General features: G+C 41.9%; 3 protein-coding genes across 4 annotated transcripts; 1 reads left to right on the forward strand and 2 right to left on the reverse strand.

The window, feature by feature from the left end:
• Positions 1-1,017: 1,017 nt before the first annotated feature.
• ggcta (gamma-glutamylcyclotransferase a) lies at positions 1,018-3,235 on the forward strand. Of its 2 annotated transcripts, XM_069681797.1 has the most exons (5): positions 1,018-1,051; positions 1,169-1,296; positions 2,188-2,333; positions 2,427-2,559; positions 2,664-3,235. In XM_069681797.1, exons 2-5 carry the CDS (start codon positions 1,180-1,182, stop codon positions 2,802-2,804), a joined length of 537 nt encoding a protein of 178 aa, XP_069537898.1. In that variant the 5' UTR covers positions 1,018-1,051; positions 1,169-1,179; the 3' UTR covers positions 2,805-3,235. The 2 variants fall into 2 exon arrangements, with proteins under 2 accessions (XP_069537898.1, XP_069537897.1); XM_069681796.1 differs by lacking the exon at positions 1,018-1,051 and having other exon boundaries at positions 1,063-1,296.
• A 94-nt stretch (positions 3,236-3,329) lies between these two features.
• adnp2b (ADNP homeobox 2b) lies at positions 3,330-9,810 on the reverse strand. The gene is made up of 4 exons (XM_069680991.1): positions 9,566-9,810; positions 8,433-8,554; positions 7,391-7,495; positions 3,330-7,165 (listed from the first exon to the last, which is right to left on the reverse strand). Exons 2-4 carry the CDS (start codon positions 8,538-8,540, stop codon positions 4,412-4,414), a joined length of 2,967 nt encoding a protein of 988 aa, XP_069537092.1. The 5' UTR covers positions 8,541-8,554; positions 9,566-9,810; the 3' UTR covers positions 3,330-4,411.
• A 2,787-nt stretch (positions 9,811-12,597) lies between these two features.
• On the reverse strand, positions 12,598-18,834 carry azin1b (antizyme inhibitor 1b). The gene is made up of 11 exons (XM_069680992.1): positions 18,669-18,834; positions 17,663-17,806; positions 17,004-17,200; positions 16,599-16,772; positions 16,170-16,342; positions 15,761-15,974; positions 15,564-15,638; positions 15,207-15,372; positions 14,841-14,950; positions 14,212-14,417; positions 12,598-14,115 (listed from the first exon to the last, which is right to left on the reverse strand). Exons 3-11 carry the CDS (start codon positions 17,103-17,105, stop codon positions 14,040-14,042), a joined length of 1,296 nt encoding a protein of 431 aa, XP_069537093.1. The 5' UTR covers positions 17,106-17,200; positions 17,663-17,806; positions 18,669-18,834; the 3' UTR covers positions 12,598-14,039.
• Positions 18,835-19,611: the final 777 nt, after the last annotated feature.

A 19,611-nucleotide genomic window follows, 5' to 3' on the forward strand; every position in this document is an offset into this window, starting at 1 on the left:
CAGGCAAGCTGGTATTCTCCTTAAATGAGCAGGTCTGACCTGATAACAGTGTCTGTCTGTGTTGAGCAGGTCTGACCTGATGACAGTTTCTGCCTGTGTTGGGCTGATGTGTTGATCAGTGATGGCAACTATGCTTCAATCAGTTGTTTCAGTTATGGAGATGCCATCTATGGATCCACTTCCAAACTCTGAATAATGTAAATAACACAGATGTGGACTTGAGACTTGGTGACTTGGACTTGAGTCACTGTTTTGATGACTTGCGACTTGACTTGACAAAAATTAAATGACTTGAGACTCGTCTTGGACTTCAGGCATGATGACTCGGATGACTTGAGTGTGTTCATAGGTTTGAAAGTTAGCTGTTGAATATAAAATGATAAAGTTCAATGTTGTCAAGTTTCTGTCTAACTATTAAGTATGTATGCAGCGCAAACTGGGAATCATAATTGGATGACTCAAATTCCTGCCCGGTATGTGATTGTCATGATTGGATGGCCGGCTGTTTCCTCGCTATGGCGACACGCAACATCAGAGCCCCAGCTACCTGAAGTTTTTTCCCCCATTTTTCTTCCTCGTGATAACAAGTAGATTTTCTCTCGATCGGCCATTCTCTGCTTCCATACAAGCCTCTAATGTAAAATGTTTAATGTTGTTTGTTTAATTTAAAAATAGTCAAAGGCTATGTGGGATGTTTGCAAATCACTTCCAGAACAGATTGCTAAATATTGGCATCTTATCCTGTATTTTTACGATTTATGCTGTGTTTTCGTAAAAATAGACCGGAACGCGAATCCACAGCTCAACGTTAACCAATAACCCCCAGAACCGTTAAGCTGCTAAACTTTAGCACATGTTGACGATGGGACACCGGAAGTAAATTAACATGTCACAGATAAACAACACCGACACGTCAAATAATCAGAATTGTATCTTGTTATCGGACGCTAAAAACCGGGACATTATTCACTTACTGTTGCTTTAAATGCATGCCGGCGGACAATTCCTGCAGCGACAAAAGCCTCCGGCAAGTGTTTGGGCAGCACATTTGGTAAACAACCATCCCTGCAAATAAGCAGGTTATAGCAGTGCGCTCTCATGTCTCCTCCAACCGGCAGATGTCCAAGGCTAAATTTCAAAATAAATCTGATTCTGTTTCTGATTCTAGAATATCAAAAGATGTCTGCTGCTACCAACGGTACCTTCATGTATTTCGCGTTTGGAAGCAACCTGCTGAAGGAAAGATTGCAGCTGGCAAACCCCTCGGCATCATTTTGCACTACCGGTCGTCTGAAGGTAAGTAAATGTTAAATTCAATAGCTTCATTTTGTTGCCATCATAGAAATAAATCAAACTAAAGTCTACGTCTATGGGTTTCCGTATTATATCACCAATGTCGCATTCAAGTCATGTGGAAATTGTCAAACAACCAAGAAGTGGTGGGATACTTCGTTTTTCCTGAACCCCCAAGTTTACACGCTTAATCTATAGAGTAATTTTAAAAAGACATAAATAGTTATTATTAAATATTTAATTCATTCACTTGTCCAACGGTTTGAACGTTTGAAGTCTACCTCGTGGCAGTCGTTCATGAACGCAGCAGAGCCGGCTTATTGCCCGTAAACGTACCATAGTCTCGGAGGTGAAATTAAACGCAGAGGAAAACGATTTAGTTTGCAGTTTGAGTATTAAACTATTTTGGTAGATTAAAGCTCGCTTACTTTGAGTATGATTATTGTTGAATGGGTACGGATAACACTTCAATTGGTTGACAGGGGCCCATTTAACTCGGGATAACTGAATCAGCCCTGCATCAGGGGAAAAACGGTCAGTTACCATAGTAACAAAACTCTCCATTCGGTTAAGTGACGAGTAAAGCGTTCGGGGTGCCTCACTATGGAAAACAACTGACTTGGCGTCCATTATTTTTTTAGTATTAATCCAACTAATGTAATACATCGCAGCTTAGGCACCACCTCTTAAGAACCAGCTGCAACAACAAGGCCGGTGTGAACTCAAACTAAGTTCACTGGGGGCACCTCTGAAAACACAAACACATAGTAACCCTATTCATGTCACAGTGAAAGAAAATACATTTTGGTTAAAATACATGATGCCTCTTCACTGTCCGTAACCTTTTGTCCTTCACCCCCTTTTCACAATTCACCCCCCCTATTTTGTGTGCAGGACTACGAATTAAACTTTGGCCTGTGGCAGAAACATGCCAACAACACTTGGCACGGTGGAGTGGCCACCATCCAGTCTAATCCAGGCAGCGAAGTGTGGGGAGTAATCTGGACTTTGAGCAACGAACACCTTATGAGCCTTGACAAGTGAGATGCATAAATGCACATATGTAGATTAGGTAAGCCGTTAGTGTTTGTCATTTTAACAGACACAATGTGGTTCTATTTTTGTGTCTCCAGCCAGGAAGGGGTGAACAAAGGAATTTACTCTCCGCTGGAGGTTTCAGTGGAGACTGATCAGGGTCCGATGCTCTGCAGGACTTACCAGATGAACAATTTCCACCCCTGTCCTCCGTCTCCTCAGTACAAACAGGTGTGTGTATAAGGACACTGGTCCACAGACAATGCCCACCAATGTTTTTATGGCTAAATCAACATAGTAGTTTGAATGACTCTCTTTCTCTGTGTTTCAATAAGGTGGTGTGTATGGGCGCAGAGCAGAATGGACTCCCGGTTGAGTACCTGAAGAGGCTAGAGGCCATTCAAACCAACAACTACAGCGGGCCCTCAGTACTCGATCAAATCCGACCCCTTATGAAGCAGAAATTGGAAGTTTGAAACAAAACCCAATTCACCACAAGGTCCATTTAGTAGCTGTTCTGAGTATGAGAAGAGCTGAATAGAACTAAATAGAATACAATACTTGAATATCTAATACTGTGGCCACAGGATGATAATAATTCATGCACTGAAAACTGAAACATTTGGCTGGGCCTAACATATACTTCATCTTTGACTTTAAGCTGCTATCAAGCAATTAATTTGAGAAGTATGTTAACAAATGTGTTACATTTTAAAGACTGATGTATATGATGGGCAGATAATTGTTGAATTCCATTCTTTCTCAGGAGATTATTAAACACTGATTCAGACTTCACATTTGTTAACCTTCTGTTTCATTGCCTTTGATACGGCTTCATTATTTTCTATCACTGCTGATGAAAGGAGGAGCTTCCTTAAATGTGTCTGGTGTCCAGGTCACAGTTGCAAATGAAATAAACATACCATGTGGTGATTTAACACAGCTTGATTTAAAATTAAACTTTTTACTAGGAAATGGAAAAAAAGAATGAATCATTTACGTTAAAGGAAACCACTTTATTTTTTACAACACAGTGGCCTTGGACAGAATGAGAATATGTACCTCTCCCAACATCATTGAACCTCTTGGAATTATAGAAAATACACTTGTAGTACAAAAAAAAAAAAAACAGCTGTCAGGAAAACAGAAGATAAACGCATTTTGAACACCCAATAACTTATTGTACGTTTTGTTGAATCTTTAGATAAGTAATTAATGCAAATATGTAGCTTTCACAATGGCACAAATGATAATTTAATTTGATAAAACAAAGGCTCATGCTGGCAACAAGGTTGGAAATTTATAATAACCGAGTGTTCATGAACTCTGGGAATTCAACAAAGTGGAAATCTCAAAAGGTGTACATTCTCCCAAATTTGGCTTCAAAACTACACGAACATGTGCTTAAACAGTCTAGTGGCCAAGAAACATTTCCCCTTTAAACTGTTTGAATGTTCAGGAGGAAGTTCTGTAAAAAACAAAAACAAAATGTGTACAAGACAGAAATAGGTCCAAATATATAAATCATAATATAATATTAAATCAAATCAAATCTATACTGAAGGGTGCACTTTAGTCTGGATATTAGCAGACATTAGCAATAATGTAGGAATTGCAATTTTGTACAAAGGGGCTTAAATAAAGGGTGCAAAAATAAAAAAACAGGAGCATATCAGTGCTAAAGTTAAAGTCAGTAGCCATTGAGGAATAAATGATTGTTACTGGCTAAATGAAGCTCAACAGTCTGACACCATAATATGTCACAGACAACACATCTGTTTATTATGTTCTAAGGGAGCATCGCAACGTGGCTTTGCATTAATGTGAAAATGAGGAAATGAACCACTTACAGCATACCGATATCAAACAAAGCACTATAATGACGGCTACGTTAAGAAACCGCCCTCACGTACAGGTAACTGGTATGTTGGGGATTACACTGTGTTGCACTGCATGATGAACTTCTCTACTAACTATCAACACAAGAGGCTGTCGTAAGAGTATCAGGCATTCTGTTTTAAATCAAAGACACCTGTATTAGCATTATTTGCTGTTTTCTGGGTTGTTCCACTTTCACACTTTTCTACACACATTCCATCGGCTCCACCTGTTCTCCACCTGCGACTTTATCATTTCCACTTTCATCCATCGGTTCTGGTCCATCTTCACCCTTCTCCATCGGCTCTGTTGTATCTGCAGGCTGCTCTGTCGTATCGGCGGGCTGCGGCTCCGGTATGAGGAGGTTGTGCTTGACTTTTCCCAGTTCTGTCATGTTGAATCCGAGGAAAATGGCCGCCGTGTTCCTCTTGAGACTCTTCATGCACTTGCTGCGCTTCTTGCTGAAGAGCGCTGCCAACTCTGCTTTGGTGAGCGACAGCCTCCTGCACAGCTCGTCAGTCTCGCCTTTGGTCGCGTAGGGGTTCACGTTGAAGTATTTGGATATGAAGTCTCTGCGCTCGTCGCCACAGCGGCGCTCCACCGGGGTGGGCTCCAGCGCCAGCTTCACCGTGGGGTCACTCTGAATCACCGGCTCTGGTGGCGGCAACAGCCTCTCCTGCTCTCGCTTCCTACGCATGACCGCCCTTTCTTCTCTCTCTCGTTTATTAGCCTCGATGACCTCCCTCAACGCCGCCTCCAGCCTCTTCTTCGACTGTATCTCTTCTTGTGATTCTTGAGGCCTCGCAGGGGGTGCAGCTGAAATCACACGAGCCGGAGCGAGAGCTTGTTTCACTGTCAGCCCTTGTGGAACTTGAAGGAAGTAGAGTCCGGACGGCTGACTGAGCTGCTGAATTGGTCTTGGTAGCGGCTGCGGTGCTACTATAGTCTTGGGTGGCGGTGGCGGTGGCTGTGGCTGCGGCTGTGGTTGTGGTTGTTGCGGTTTTGGTGAACAGCGGCATCGCTGAATGTGTAGCATCACGGCCTGCTGGGTGACCTTTCCTGTGTACACTCCGTTACAGTATATGCACTTGAAAGCCTCTGTCTTGAGGATAGCATGAATGGTGGGTGCTACAAAATGTTTCTCTTTCAGGTGCTGCAGGTGTTTGGATTCACTCTGAAACTTTTCGTCACAGAAGGGGCAGTACGTGCTGTTGATTTTCACAGGCGCTGGGCAAATTTCGGGCTGACTGCTGGGCTGCAACTTAAAGAAGATCAGGTCCAGGGAGCTTGTGACCAGGGCAAGATTAACCTCGATGTCACCTAGGACCTCTTTTGGTGCGGTGGTGTGGACGTCAAAGTACGGGAACAGGATGCCACCAGAGCCTTTTGAGTAGACTCTGTACTTCTGTCTCAGAAAATCACAGTATGCCTTGCTTGTGGGATTGTGCGTCTTTACGTGTTCAGCGAGATGCCTGATTGAAAAGAACAAAGCCGAGCAGTACAAACAATTCAGGCCGTGGAGCAGGTGTTGGAAGACGCTTTTTTCTGAGAGTAGGATTTTACACGTAAGACATTTGACGGTTTTGTCTGGCATTTTCTTCAAGAACGCTGCTCGTGCCGCCAAGCTTTCTGACTTGGCTGAGGTGGATTTTGTCTGGTGGGCGACTTCGGTGTGGATTTCAAAGACATTGGAAGGGAAAAGTTCATTGCAGAGCGGACAGGTAATCCATTTCTTAGTTTGTGGTGAAGAGTTACTCGTTTGCTCGATTGACTTGAGAGGGGTATTCTGAGGGCCGGGCATTGCCACTTGCAGTGGAGCAAAAGTGTAAGTGGGCATGCCGTTCATTCTGTTGCCAGTTGGGATCAGGTGACTTAGCAGAGATTGTGAAGTCAGCATGGTGCCTTGCAGGGTGATGTGGTTTGCTGATGCATTTTGTGCAACCACGGCAGGTTTGGGTACAGGTCCGGGTCTAGTCGCCACATTGGCCTGCAGTCCCGATGGAAGAAGGATTTGCTGCGCATGCGGAGTCTGTTGTGGTTGAGAAGAAGGGGGCCCTAGAGCCACTGGTGCCGGTTTGAGAGACAGATTAGACACTGTCGGAAGCTGGACCATAGACGGTCCTTGGGGCAAAGCACTTCGGAGGGCTATCGTGGCACCAGGCTGGAGCAAGCCTTTAGCCTCAGCACTAGCTAGCTGCACTAGCGCTGAAGCTTGAGGGGGCAGGAAAGCTTGGTTGGTTCCAGGGGCACAGATCAGAGTAGTACTGTTTGTTGTTCCTGTTAGCTGCTGTAAAGTGAGCAGAGTCCCACCAGGTTGGCCATTACTTGGCAAAACCAAGGACTTACTGTTGAACATTTGGGCGGTCGGTTTAGGAGCAATACTTGGGAATGTCACAAACAACCCATTCCCATTTGGTGTTGATTTAATGGTGAAGTTCTTGTTCTCATAGATCAAACTCTGCACTTGTGTGCTGACTGAATAGTGGGATGGCTCAACCAGCATGTGATGCAACATTTGGTCTAGGGTTCCAGTGTTGACCCTGCACACTTTGCAGCAGTGGACCTTAATGGACGTCGTGCCTTGAAGGTGTAATCTGTATCCAATGTACTGTTCTGCCACTCTCTCCAGGTGCTTGAGAATGATGTGCTTCTTCATCACGAAGATGGAAGAGGCTGGGAATCCACACTTTCTGCATTGATACCTCTCATTTCCACGATGGCTGGATGCAGACAGGTCGCTTGCTGGTGGTAGATGGTTGGCGAGTCTGGCGTGGAAGAAAATCGTGTGCTTCCTGACAACCTTGGGGCTGCCGATGAAGAGGCACTGAGAGCAGCATGTAATCGCACAGAAGGACTGCAAATATCTGTGGCAGCGATGGACGTGAGTCCTGAAGTTGTTCATATTTTTAGTCGAGTACTTGCACAGGTTACAGCACACAGCTCGCGACCGATAAGGCCACTAAATAGAAGAAAATAGAAACAGTCAGTTATTTCAGTTTATTTAAATGAACAAAGTTCAAATTTGCACAGTGAGTACAGAGCATGCAACATTCATGCCAACCTACTCATCTTAAACTCTATGAGTGATGACTCTCCTCTTCCCCAGGACTTTGTACAGTACCCTGTATAACTATTTTTTAAATACTCAAACTGGGAAATGATTGAAAGATGTCAACATATTCACCTTTTTATGCAGTCTGCCATTGTATCCATCCGTGAAATCGAACCACTCGGTTTCCTTAAAGTTCTCATCCTCATCTGCGTTTTTCTCAGGGCTTTCATTTAGATCCTGCACAGTAAACGCACAAGCAAACAAAATGTATTAAAAATATAATTTATAGAGTCACAATGTTTAACATGTCATGTTAAAAGTCCTGCAATCAAAGTTGTTTCAAACAAAGGCAGAGGTACTGATCTCCAAAATGGTGGACCATCATACAGAATCAAATCATATATGCTGTTGCCAGTTTATAATCTGCAGCTCGGTAAAATTATTCCAGTATAATAAAAAAACAGCATTCAATTCTCTGAACTCAAAATGCAAACAACCTAAATACAGTTAAATGTGACCCATGTGTAAAATTGTGAGCACACGACCCCCCTCACTACAAATTTCTTTTTTTAAGTATTGACATCACTATTCGGTCAGTAAGCAGTGATCAGTTTACAATACCTAACTTGCTTTATATGTAAATGTGCAAAACTGTAGGTAAGTTTAAAGCCATCATTTTTCTATTTTAATACATCTTACATGAAGTAATAATTTCACCCAAATTAATTTCCCATAAAGCAGCATGTAGAAGGTTACCCCATTATGCATATTTATCTGTTTCCTGTGAAAGCAGAAACGCGGGAGGGACTTTTACAAGTATATCATTGGTGTTCATAGTAGGCAACAACATTGAATATGACATCATCAAGACAAATACAGTAACATGCCAATACTGCCAGCTAACAACAGGTCCTTCCAACAAAGAAGATTGACGAAGCAGACAAATTTCAAGACTGCATTATATTTGCTATACATCCCCCGAGCAGTGAGTCATCACCAAAATGTTTTTATAATTTCCAAGAGAAGAAAAACTCAAATAACAATTGGTTGTTGTACAACCAGATACCAGGGTATAGGTGATCATTATGGCATCATATGTTATAAATATTTTAAAATACAGTTTTAAATACCACAGGACCTTTATAATTACATATTTTTCCAAGATAAAACACACCTTCAGCAGGTTTTGGCAGTCTTCCAGGCCGATCTCAGTCAGGATGCTTTTCACTGCTTTGCGTGCCTTTCGGATCTTCTCAATATTTCCAACTGGGAGCTGATACATTGTTCCTTACAGGCCTTGTAAAAGAAAACATGCTCTAATTTTATGGAGGCATTATCACAAATAATTATTATTATTATATGAGAAATATTAGTTTAAATAGTTAATCAATTAGTAAATCAAAAGAAAATTCATTGTCACTATTTTGGCATTTTTTCACTCAGAAATGTCAAAACTCTGCTGGTTCAAATGAGACAATTTGCTGCTTTTTCATTATTTATGATAGTAAATGGAGATTCTTCTCATTTTGGACTGTTGGTTAGATAAAAGAAGCAATTTGAAGATGTCTCCGGGCATTTTGAAATTGTGATTAACATATTCAAAATATGCATGAAGAAAAAATAGCAAACAGAAAATTACATTTACCATTAAGGATGGAAAATAAACAATTAATTACAATCAGTCAGTTAATGTTAACAATATGAAGACAAACAAGCCAGCATGACTTTTCACAAGCCTGGTCAACTAATTCTGTTAATAAAAACAGTTATAAATGCATAAGGTTTGCTATTTTATAACGTCAACTGCTACCAGCATCAATCTGACATGTGGATTGAATGATCATCACGCTGTAGTAAGAAGGATGTAGTAAAGTAGTAAAATGTCGCATAAAGATAACATCCCTGAATGAAAATAACAGCATGACCGCACATGGTTATTACGTCTGCATAAGCATCGCAACGTTACAGTTTTTAAGCAACAGCTGATCTGACTTTAGTGGCTCACACTGCAAATCTATATGAATAATGTGTGATTACAAGGCATTTACTGATGTGTACGAAAAAAACTTATTTCGGCGAGTTTAAAGTGTGCATTTTAGTTTAGATCCTCTGCAAAGTAAAAACCTGTCCCTTTACAAAGCTGCCATTGCTAACACTGCTGTGTGTCCGTGTGTGTTTGTTCTGCACACACTGGAGTCGTCTCAACATCTCCTGATAGCACGCTGACAGCGACATGCCGGGTCACTAAGCCGGCCACGCCGTGTCTTCCCACTTGAAGATGCCCAAAGCCTCCTCACTGATATTTACCTCGTCCAATTTTTCAGCGTATGTTAACGTTAGTTGTCGCTGTGCCACCTCCGACAGAGCTAACGTTTTCCACTTCCGCCGGCCCTCAACTGTGTGCGTCGGTAAGCTGCGTCCGCTGCCTGGGCTGCACACAGATACTCATCCGAGCAGCCTCCTCTGTCTACATACACCGCTGGATGAAGGATGAAGTCTAATGTGAAAGGTATTCTTAGCAGAGATAAGTTATTTTTGATCCAGCTTTTGTCCCTTTCTTCCCCTATTGAGGAAAAAATGGCGCTCAAGTTCAGGATCTGACGTAGCAGCCTTCATTTGCATACTGAACAAATTGACCAATAGGAGGCTTCTTAGTCTAAAAACTAAATCACTCTCTATTCTTTCATAAACAATGTTATTCATCGTTACAGAGATCCAGGTGGCTAATTTAGTAACTATGTCTTTGAATTTCAGGTAATACCTAACTTGTTTATTGGACTTCTGCATTCTACAACATATAGCTAGGTCTGGGGGCGTGGCTAATGCGACCCCCACTGGCAGTCACGTGGTACATGACTAAGTCTAACCAATGGGCTGTCGAGAAAATGAGCTAAATGGGTGGTCCTTCAAGTGTGACGTCATATCATGCTACTTTTTCCATCCAATCAAATTGAACCACCATTTTGATGGTAGAGGAAGGTAAATTCTTAGTTTACTTGTCTTTTAGCTAGCACACCTTAAAGTTTTAAGACTTTTTGATATGTTTAGCGATAACAAAAAAAGTAAAGCTAGCTACTGCCAGATACTAATTTATAACGTTATCGAACCTTTATTTTAGACTTTTATGCTAAGTGGTTTTTAAGATTAAGACATGTTAATTGTCGTGCTTGTTTAGTAAAACCCAGGCCGCATACTTTTATTACGCTCTGCTTAATAAACTTTTTGAATTACGATCAGTTTGTTTTGAGTCGAATCGACCAATCATCGAACTGACAACGTTGCGATACTCCCGTCTAGTTTCTTCCTAAAATTTCTCACGTTACCAAACTTCTGAACCATTTTTGACGACCAAATCATTATTAGTATCTAACAATATTATGACTAACAGATGTTAATACAATGCTTTATATACACCAATTTATTCCGTAATTACAGTTCCCTCACATACGACACCAAATTCTAACTTGCCTACTGATGTTTTTTTCAAAATTTGGTGGCATGAACACATTTTATGTTAAACTAATAAATAGACGTAACTTAATGCTTAACGAACAAGCTGAAATCTACTGCTCAGGCAATGCAAACCAGGATGGTGCTGGGCAAGCAGAAGAACAACATAAGAGATAGTTAAGAGTCAACATCCATGATGGCTGTATGCCAGCTGATTGCACTGCAGCAATCTTAACCATTGAAGAGCGGTCACATGCCAAAGGTAAGATTGCTGATCCACAACTGAGTTATATGTCTATCTCTACAGCCAAAGTTAAGAACAATGGGAACAGGACATTTTCACTTTCTTTACAGTAAATACTGAAACTGACAAGTAAACAGCTCAAAATTACCATAACATCAGAGCGACGTTTCGAGGACGACCGCTCTTCATCTGACATCCATTGGAGATTCCCTCTTGTCAAACCAATGCAATATTATTCAATTAACCAATCAGTAGGATACGAATCAGAATCAACCACAGAGAGTCCTATTTTTGCTGACTGAGTCAGACTAAAAAGGGATGTGAGTCAAACAGATACTATCACCTCTATGTTGTAACCTTTTAATTGCATAGTCATGTTTGTATGCTGCTCAAGATAAGCTGGTTTGTGCCTTGTTCCTTGCAGGACTAATTCATTGTCTGCTATGTTTTTATTAATTTCACCAAAAGCATTATTAATTCCACCCAGTGACATGGTGACACTCACTGTTTCACTGATCTATTAGCCTCTAATGTAGTTAACATGCACTAATCACTGCTAGCTAAAAGCGTCAACACGACACTACTTTGAGCTGTAATGGCTCCTCTTGTAGCTGTTTCCCTCTCTCTCTAACACACCACAGAAACATGTCAGGAGTTGTGATTCATTTTGAACAAGAGGGAAACAACTGCTTCACATTATGAATCTACAAATTCATCTCTCCTTGGAAATGTAATGAATTGAGGCTCGGAGTGAGCAACTGCTTACGCTATCTAGCAGATATTTTGCATAAACATCACTACTACATCCGACTTTATAAATCATTGATCAAGCAGGAGTCTTATAAAGAAGCTCTTTAGAACAAGAAAGCAGATGCAGTTTAACTTATTTAAAGACCCACTATCTGGATAAATAAGGTTATTTCCAAACAATACTGTATTACTTTTTTACGATCGCAGTTTAATATAAAAGGGCTTTGGGAAATTACATGAAAAAGATGGCAAGAGGGGGGAGATGACACACTGTAGATGCTGAGCTCTTTAATAATTAGACTACAAATTAAGTGTTTAGCATTTATTTGTTGTCAAAGCCTTTGAGCATGCTGGTCGTTTTATTTTTTTAGTCAAAATACTGCAGCAGCAGCCGATTTCACAATGTTCTTTTCTGGCCAAAAATGATGCTGCGGTGCTCTAAAATACATCTTAACTGATTTCATTTTATGGACGGGACAAAAGCCCGAAGACAAGTTAAAGTTGAGCCAAAAGGCTCCTTCTTAGTACGATTAGTAAAATTAACCAGCATGTTTCAATTAATATTGAAACTATTTAGACTTTTTCCTCAGGAGGAAATGATGCAGTGGTGTTTAGGAAAATTTGTTACAGAAATAACCACCTTATTTTAATGACTCAGTGATGTTGAAGTCTGATTAATTACAAAAGATCTGTTTGTTAACGCCGCTCACTATTTTGACTGGCTATAGCAGGAAGTACAATCTCAGCCTAAGCAGCTCTAAATCTGTATTACACATTTCTCAGGATATTAAACTGGTGTACAAACAAAACACACAGTAGATAGACTCCATTAGAAGTATATGGTTCAGAGGGGATTTCTTAAGAGCACGTCCAATGATCACGCAGACACAAGACGGATGATTTCAGTCAGAAATGTATTAAATTAATCACTTTCATTACTTTAACAAGCACAATTTACAGTCAAAAACAGGCTATGGTCCATTAGTGCCTTAGACAAGCAAGTAATTAATACATTATTCAATTGTAACACACGAGGGCAGGATTCTTCAAAAACTGCAGTTAGGTCAGGTCACCTTTATTATTAACCATGAGACATTTAGCTGTACATGAGACTGTGCATCATTTCCCTCATAACTTCAGAGAGGCACGAGGAAACGTCTGGATTTGTGTGTTTATCTGCACTGCCTCAGAGAGGTCTGTGTACAACTAGCGGGTCTTTTAATTTAGAGATGCAGACGTGAATGTCCACATCGGCCACATACAGATCGTTTATGTTTGAGCTCTCTTCAGGAGATCGCTCCTGTGCTGGTTTTTCAGATCCCAGAACAAGGACCGATCCCCTGGCAAGAGACGCTGATGTGGAGATCTGAAAAAGCAGCGCTGTGTTGGTAAATATAACAGCATTTCTTTAACCTACAAAAGATTTTGTGCATTTTAAACCAGATTGACCTTTCTCCATTAGAGGCAAGGAGTGCATTAGGGTGTATCATGCCTTTTCGAATACAGGGAAACCACTGAGGTCACAAATGGAAATCACAGCACACGTAACCCATGTAGCGTTAAAAAACACATCAATATCTTATCAGGAAAACACTGTTAGATGGGCCACAGCATAACACCTGGGCAAAACACACTTAAAGATGGAGCTTTAAATATGCCCCAGTAATATCTGAATCCAATAAATAAAAATGCATTGAGGTGAGCTGCGATAAAGAAAGAGGTTACATCATTGTCTTAATTTCATTTAAACTATGCAAAGTGAAGGGTCTGAAGTACAGAATCCACATGAGGCATTGATTCTTTAAAACACTTCAAAAATCATCTACAGACAAATGAATTGATGTTGATCAGACACAGGATTTACACGACTGTCAACAGGTAATCAATAGAGAACATGACTTGAATCAATTGTACATTTTGTAAACTGGATTTGATTTAGGAAACAAAAACCGCCCCAAACGTGTTGAGGGGGTCCCATCTCCACAGAGTCGTCCATTTTGTTGCATAATGTCATTTGAGCTTGGGCTGGAGTTCTTTTAGCTGACCGATTTTTCAGAGTCCATCAGAGGGAGGAGCGAGAATGAGAAGATTATCTTCCGGATGAGATTTTAGACAATTGAGGTATCGAACAATCATTTTTTTACCCAATTTTGAGAGGTAAATAAGTCGAATTCCTGGAAGAAATAATAGGACACACTGCGTTTTCCAAGGTGGCTGGAATGTTGACCACATTTAGCGCCCTGTCCCAAAGACCTCACTGACCTCTCTTCTCACACGGTGAAAGCAGAGGCTAAGGAGGATCTGTGCAATACAATATGGGACAGGGGCAGAGGGTAGTTACGCACTGTACTGGACCATGGAGAAATTCTTCATAGCGCTGTCCAGTGCCACGCCGGCCTCCTGCATTTCGTACCTGTGGACGACACCAAGCATCAGGCTCAGTTCTCTTTTAAACGCCTCATATCCTCACTACATCTGGATCAGGGCGAACCATCGCATGCTAACTCACCAGTCACAGGTGGAGACAGTGTAGTAGATGGGAAGCTGGGAGGAGCCAAACTCCTCCAGGCCGCACGCTCCCATGTTGGAGAAGAGAAGCCAGTCCCCTACGCTGAGCTCGGGCAGCAGGCAGCGCTCCACCACACGGTCCAGCTGGTCCAGTGACGGGCCCCACAGGCTGCTGGGATACACGGCCTCCTCGGCACACAGCACATGCTGGAGAGAGGAGAGAGGGTCATCAAACAGGTAACTATGAGATATGTCACTGATCGAGATGTGTCAGTTAACATCTCTACTGCACGTTACAACATACTAAAATAAGAGAGAGCATTATCTATGGGGTTACAGTGTGCAAATTAAACTGTGACACACAGTTGGCCTACTGATGTGTCACCTTTAGTTACTTTATCATGAAAAGATCAACAGATCATAGAAGAAATGATGCATCCTGAACTGTCACTCATGATGCCAGTGGGTCTTTAAATGGGTCAATATTATTCACTATCGAAAGCAATACCGACCCTGCTTCCCTAAATACTCATAATGCATGACCCCATTTTACCATTCAGCCACGGCTGCTATCAGATCCTTCTCTCAGTCCTGAATAGAGTTGATTCTCTTGGGTGGAGACCTACTAACCTTGTGCACCGACGGGGCAGCGATGGCGTTTCCCAGCAGCTTGCGGCTGAATGGGCCATAAACACCCTCATTCATGTAGTACAGGAACTCGGCATCTTCATTGTTCTCGCCTGTGTAAATACAGTGGGTTACCACGTCAGAAATATAGAACATACTGTGTTATCTACAGCTACAAGTTGTTCTGATAGTTTTGTTATGATTATGCAACACTTGTGTAACAAATGTTAACACAAACCCTTTTGTATTTTGCAAGGCTGCATATAATTATCTGCACATTGCAGCCAGGGTGCAACACAACAGTATTACAGTCGGATTAACTGGACTACCGAGGACAAAGGGAACCAGAGAGAGAGAAACATAACTCACTTTGAGCGAGGCTGTCCCACTGGTGGGTCACCACCTTTTTGCCAATCACGTTGACAGCCAAGCTGAAAGCTGAGGCCACGTAGAAGCTTCCCGGCTGGGCCAACACTTGCACACCAGACAGTGGGCTGAAGTACGCATCCAGCAGCGGCCTGACTGCAGACTCAACCTGCAAACACCAAGATACAGTAAGTACGCATCCTGAGGGTTTTTTCCAAGATAAAAGCAAACACGTGCACGCCTTCAGATTACGACACCAACACATATGGAAGCTAAACTTCATATTTTACACAAGCGGTCGTAAAAGGCGAGCTCTTAAAGTCTGATTACATCATCCACAATCACACCACAGCCGATTACCTGTTTGAGTTGAAACTCTGAGCCAGTAAATCCACCTCCAATGTCCAGGATGTTCATGTTAAAGCCCAGATCCACCTGAACAGACACAGCAAAAAAAAAGAAAAGAAAAAAAGGTTACTCTTAAGGAGCTCACCATTTGGCTTACATTTAATTACAACCATTTTATGAATCAAAGACACTTTCCAGACAGTACTCACCCCCATGTCAAACACACAGCGGGCATCTGAGAGTGCATGTGTGTAGGCCTCCTGCAGGTCTTCGCAGGAGCTGGGGATGTGGAAAGTCACTCCAACCACTTGGACACCCTGTTCCTTGGCCGCTTCCAGCAGGTGCCGGCAGCTCTTCAGGGAGAAGCCGAAGGGCATGCTGGTCTCAGCTGCGTGGGCCTTGGTGCTCAACTGCAGCAGCAACCTGCAAACAAACCAAACATCAGTCAAGGCAAAACTTTAATAAAAAAGGTCCAGCTACGAAAGATAAATACGCTTTTGACCAAAACAATTAGAATACTTCCCCAGAAAACAATGATGGCATTGTCTATTTTCTAGACGTGCATGAGGAATAAAAGAAGCTAATGAAAAGAGTCTGCTGCTTGATTAGACCACTTACTTTGCATTCGGGTGCAGGCGGGAAATCTTGGACAACTCTGCCTCATTCTCGCACACGAGATGCTGGATGTTATTCTTGGCAGCGTGCTTGATGTGCGCCAGCTGCTTGCAAACGCCTGACAGAATTATGTTTTCGGGTGGTACGCCGTGCTCCAGCACCAAGCTAACTTCAGCCTGCGGGAAAGAGGACACACACACACACACGAGTGAATTTAACACGGCAGAGTCTAAAAGCCCGATCAATAAAAGGTACCAGGTGTGTTGCATAAGTTGAAAGGATCATCAGCTGACTAGTAATCAATGGAGTGCTTGTAATGAAATTGCCCCGAAAAAGGTCAGGTGCATTCATAAGAGGATGAGTCACAGAGCAGTTTTAAAAATACATGAATCAAAGCTCCCTCAGTTTGGTTCTGTGAGGTATTAAGTTTACCTTATTGGTGCAAACGAAGCCCAGGCCCAAGGAGGCGAGAACCTCGATGACAGCCGGGCTGCTGTTGCACTTGACCGGATAGTAGGGCTGCAGCTGTGGCACCACGCTCTGCCAGCACACATGCTGCTGCATCAGGGCACCGAGGTCCCCCACCACAAACGCACTCTTCTCCACCTGGCAACACAAGAGGCTTCACTGAGTACGCAAATCATCCGGTCAAAGCAATAAAACCACATTATGTAAACAAATCAAATCCTATAAAAGTTTTTTGGGTGTTTGTGTCAACAAGAGCTGTATTCCTAAAAAAATTATCTATGACAGTGGCATAAAAGCCACCTGAGGCATTTGGGGAATTTCTTCCTCTGCAAATTGACTATCTTAAAGGGGCCGGTAAATTGAACTGACCAGAGTCTGTTCGCAGATGTGTCCGTCAATGACATCTTCAAGGGTCACGCCTCCCTCCAGGAGTTCAATGATGTAGCTGGGTTTGTCAGCGAGTCCTTTCATCTCAACCGTATTCCGCTAAGCCGACAATCATAAAGATCAGATAAGCAAGTCAAGGGTCACGACTGAGCCAATGGGTCCTGCCGGTATGCAACAAACTGGAAAAGAGAAACACAACAGTTTTACTAAAAATAAACCATTAAAGGGTTGTTTCACAGCAGATTAACCTCATAAATAAGATACACAGCTATAGGAGAGGTTAGCTTCTATCTAGACAAGTTTCAAGTATTTTGAATCAATAGCTAGGCATACATGTAATCCCTTTTGTTACACATATCCCATTCCTACTTGCCTTGATTTATTCAAACAAAAAACATGAAAATCAAACAAAATTTGTCAATAATTCATAAATTTGTCATCTCCAGACACCTTTCTAAACTTTCACTCATATCTATAGGCCTCCTCGACACTAAAAACATGTTGCATCACAAACACTATCTTAAATCACACTGTGGTTTTTCTGCTAGTTCCGACTACAACACAAATATCCTGGACTTTGCTACAGGTGTGCGTAAGCGAGCATGCCTCTTTGTGTGTACAAGAGACACTGAGTCACTCACATGGACAAGTCAGGAGATGGACCTGTCCCGCTATCAGCTAGGATCCCAAGGTGGCTCAGCGTTGAAGTCAAAGTGCTCCCGGTAAAGAGCCGCCCCTAGGCCCCCTGGGTAGCGCTCATACACCTGTGCAGAGACAGGGGAGCCCTGAGGCACAAACATACATGATATTAGATTTAAATGCATTAGAACAACAACGTAAGGGGAGAACAGGCAGCATGTGTTAATCACAAGTAAAATCACATGGATTCAGAGTCCTTGGTTAGGCCTGTCACTCATTCACATTCTTTGTTATTACAAAGTTTATCGCTGTCATGAATGGGTTCACATATTTGTCACCGTGGCCAAATCGATGTGTTAAGCAACTTCCGACGCCATTTACTAGTCTTCTTTTGTTTTGCACCAATTAAACAATCATTATATTGTGATTAAATCATTATCTATGCCACAAACAGTAGCTACATTATGGGATAATTTTCTTTTTAAAACCAGTGACAAAGCGAGGAACGTGTGTGACTACTTGACGAATTAGACTGTATTGCAATGCGTCACCAAAACAAAACAAGACAGTCTACACCACATATATGTCATTAAACGTTACATTTTAACACGTTTTATTGCAGGTGCGTTGAACACAGCAAACGCCATTGCGAGGAAACACGCTGCTGAGAGATTCCAGGCTCAACGTGAGCCGCGCGAGAGCTGCTAACGTTGAGCTGCTGCCGACAGCACGTCGAAGGAAGAAGCTTACGTTAGCAGTGTATGTTGTTAATAACCCACAAACAAACCCCAAATACCGACACGTTACAAGAATAAACATTACACTGAAGCGGTAACATAGCTTAACAATTCACTAATTCCTTTAATTTTAACATTACGGAATGTCACTTAAACAGAATTCAATGAATCGGTCTGTCATGTGCGGCAAGAAGGCAGAAAGACTAGCCCGCCATGTTACGTCCGCCTGCTGAATCCAAGGAACTCAACCGAAGTGTTTGGCTTTACTTACGTGAGATAACGGCCAGAATGTTTTGGAAAATCGTCTTCTCTTTTTCGGCGGAATTTTTAAAGAGTAGTGGACACAACGATGTAAGAAAGAAAGAGGGCTGTTTTTGCCATATGTTTAGACGAAGGACGAGCGTCGGTTGAACTGCGTCTTCTCTGTCGGCCGTTGGGTGGAGGACTACTGGAGCCGAGCAGGGGAAGTGGAAAAGGTAATCAACGGCCGGGGGGCGGGACCTAACGTTCAGTTCGACCAATGAGCGTTCAGCATTTTTAGCACATACCAAATATGCATTTCCGAAAATCACACAGGCCGCATTAGTTTTGTGACATTACATAACCATAAACTTTCCGTAGATGGCCTCTCGTTTCAGTCAACTAGTCCAAGACCTCCACTGTTCTTGTTTAAATGTCACAATATAGATACACTCACTGTTGTACAATTCAAGCAGCTATAATTTATGTAAAGGACAGACAAGGCATGAAAACAACAACGTTTGGCTGCATTAAAAGGGCCTTGAAAAGTTTGATATAATTCCAGTAAAAGGTTACAGAATTTTGGAAAATTCCCCATCACATTTTTTCAGATAAATTTTAATTTTCTTTACTTCCGGGTGTTTCATTACATCATTCATTAGATTTGTTCCAGTAGGCAAACAACTGATACAAAAAAAATTCTAATTAATTAAGTCTGGAGGTTAGAGTCTATAATGTCTAAAACCAACATAAATTCAATGTGTATAAAAATAATTTTTGTTAAGGTCTGTTAAATACTGCTTCAACAATTTTACATCATTGGACACCTCCAGAACATGAGCTAATGATGCTGAAACAATTGAACAGCTCACATTAAGGGCACGAAACCATACATAATAATCATAATAGTAAATAAAATGGCATTACTACCTGCTTTTGCCATTCATAGATGCCTTGAAGATACAATTTTTTGT

The sequence above is a fragment of the Semicossyphus pulcher genome, unplaced genomic scaffold, assembly GCF_022749685.1.
Source record: "Semicossyphus pulcher isolate SPU_LCO1_2020_fin unplaced genomic scaffold, fSemPul1.0.p SCAF_5, whole genome shotgun sequence".
Classification (NCBI taxonomy): domain Eukaryota; kingdom Metazoa; phylum Chordata; class Actinopteri; order Labriformes; family Labridae; genus Semicossyphus; species Semicossyphus pulcher.

What these genes read in the sequence shown, in the direction of transcription:
- ggcta (XM_069681796.1), top strand. Translation starts at nt 1,099, where the DNA reads ATGTCTCCTCCAACCGGCAGATGTCCAAGGCTAAATTTCAAAATAAAT. An exon ending in GCACTACCGGTCGTCTGAAG is followed by an intron (nt 1,297 to 2,187) that starts GTAAGTAAATGT and finishes TTTTGTGTGCAG; the next exon opens with GACTACGAATTAAACTTTGG. An exon ending in CACCTTATGAGCCTTGACAA is followed by an intron (nt 2,334 to 2,426) that starts GTGAGATGCATA and finishes TTGTGTCTCCAG; the next exon opens with CCAGGAAGGGGTGAACAAAG.
- adnp2b (XM_069680991.1), bottom strand. Translation starts at nt 8,540, where the DNA reads ATGTATCAGCTCCCAGTTGGAAATATTGAGAAGATCCGAAAGGCACGC. An exon ending in ACTGCCAAAACCTGCTGAAG is followed by an intron (nt 7,496 to 8,432) that starts GTGTGTTTTATC and finishes TTTACTGTGCAG; the next exon opens with GATCTAAATGAAAGCCCTGA. An exon ending in ATGGCAGACTGCATAAAAAG is followed by an intron (nt 7,166 to 7,390) that starts GTGAATATGTTG and finishes TCTTCTATTTAG; the next exon opens with TGGCCTTATCGGTCGCGAGC.
- azin1b (XM_069680992.1), bottom strand. Translation starts at nt 17,105, where the DNA reads ATGAAAGGACTCGCTGACAAACCCAGCTACATCATTGAACTCCTGGAG. An exon ending in GTGGGACAGCCTCGCTCAAA is followed by an intron (nt 14,951 to 15,206) that starts GTGAGTTATGTT and finishes GTATTTACACAG; the next exon opens with GCGAGAACAATGAAGATGCC. An exon ending in ACTGTCTCCACCTGTGACTG is followed by an intron (nt 14,116 to 14,211) that starts GTGAGTTAGCAT and finishes TGTCGTCCACAG; the next exon opens with GTACGAAATGCAGGAGGCCG.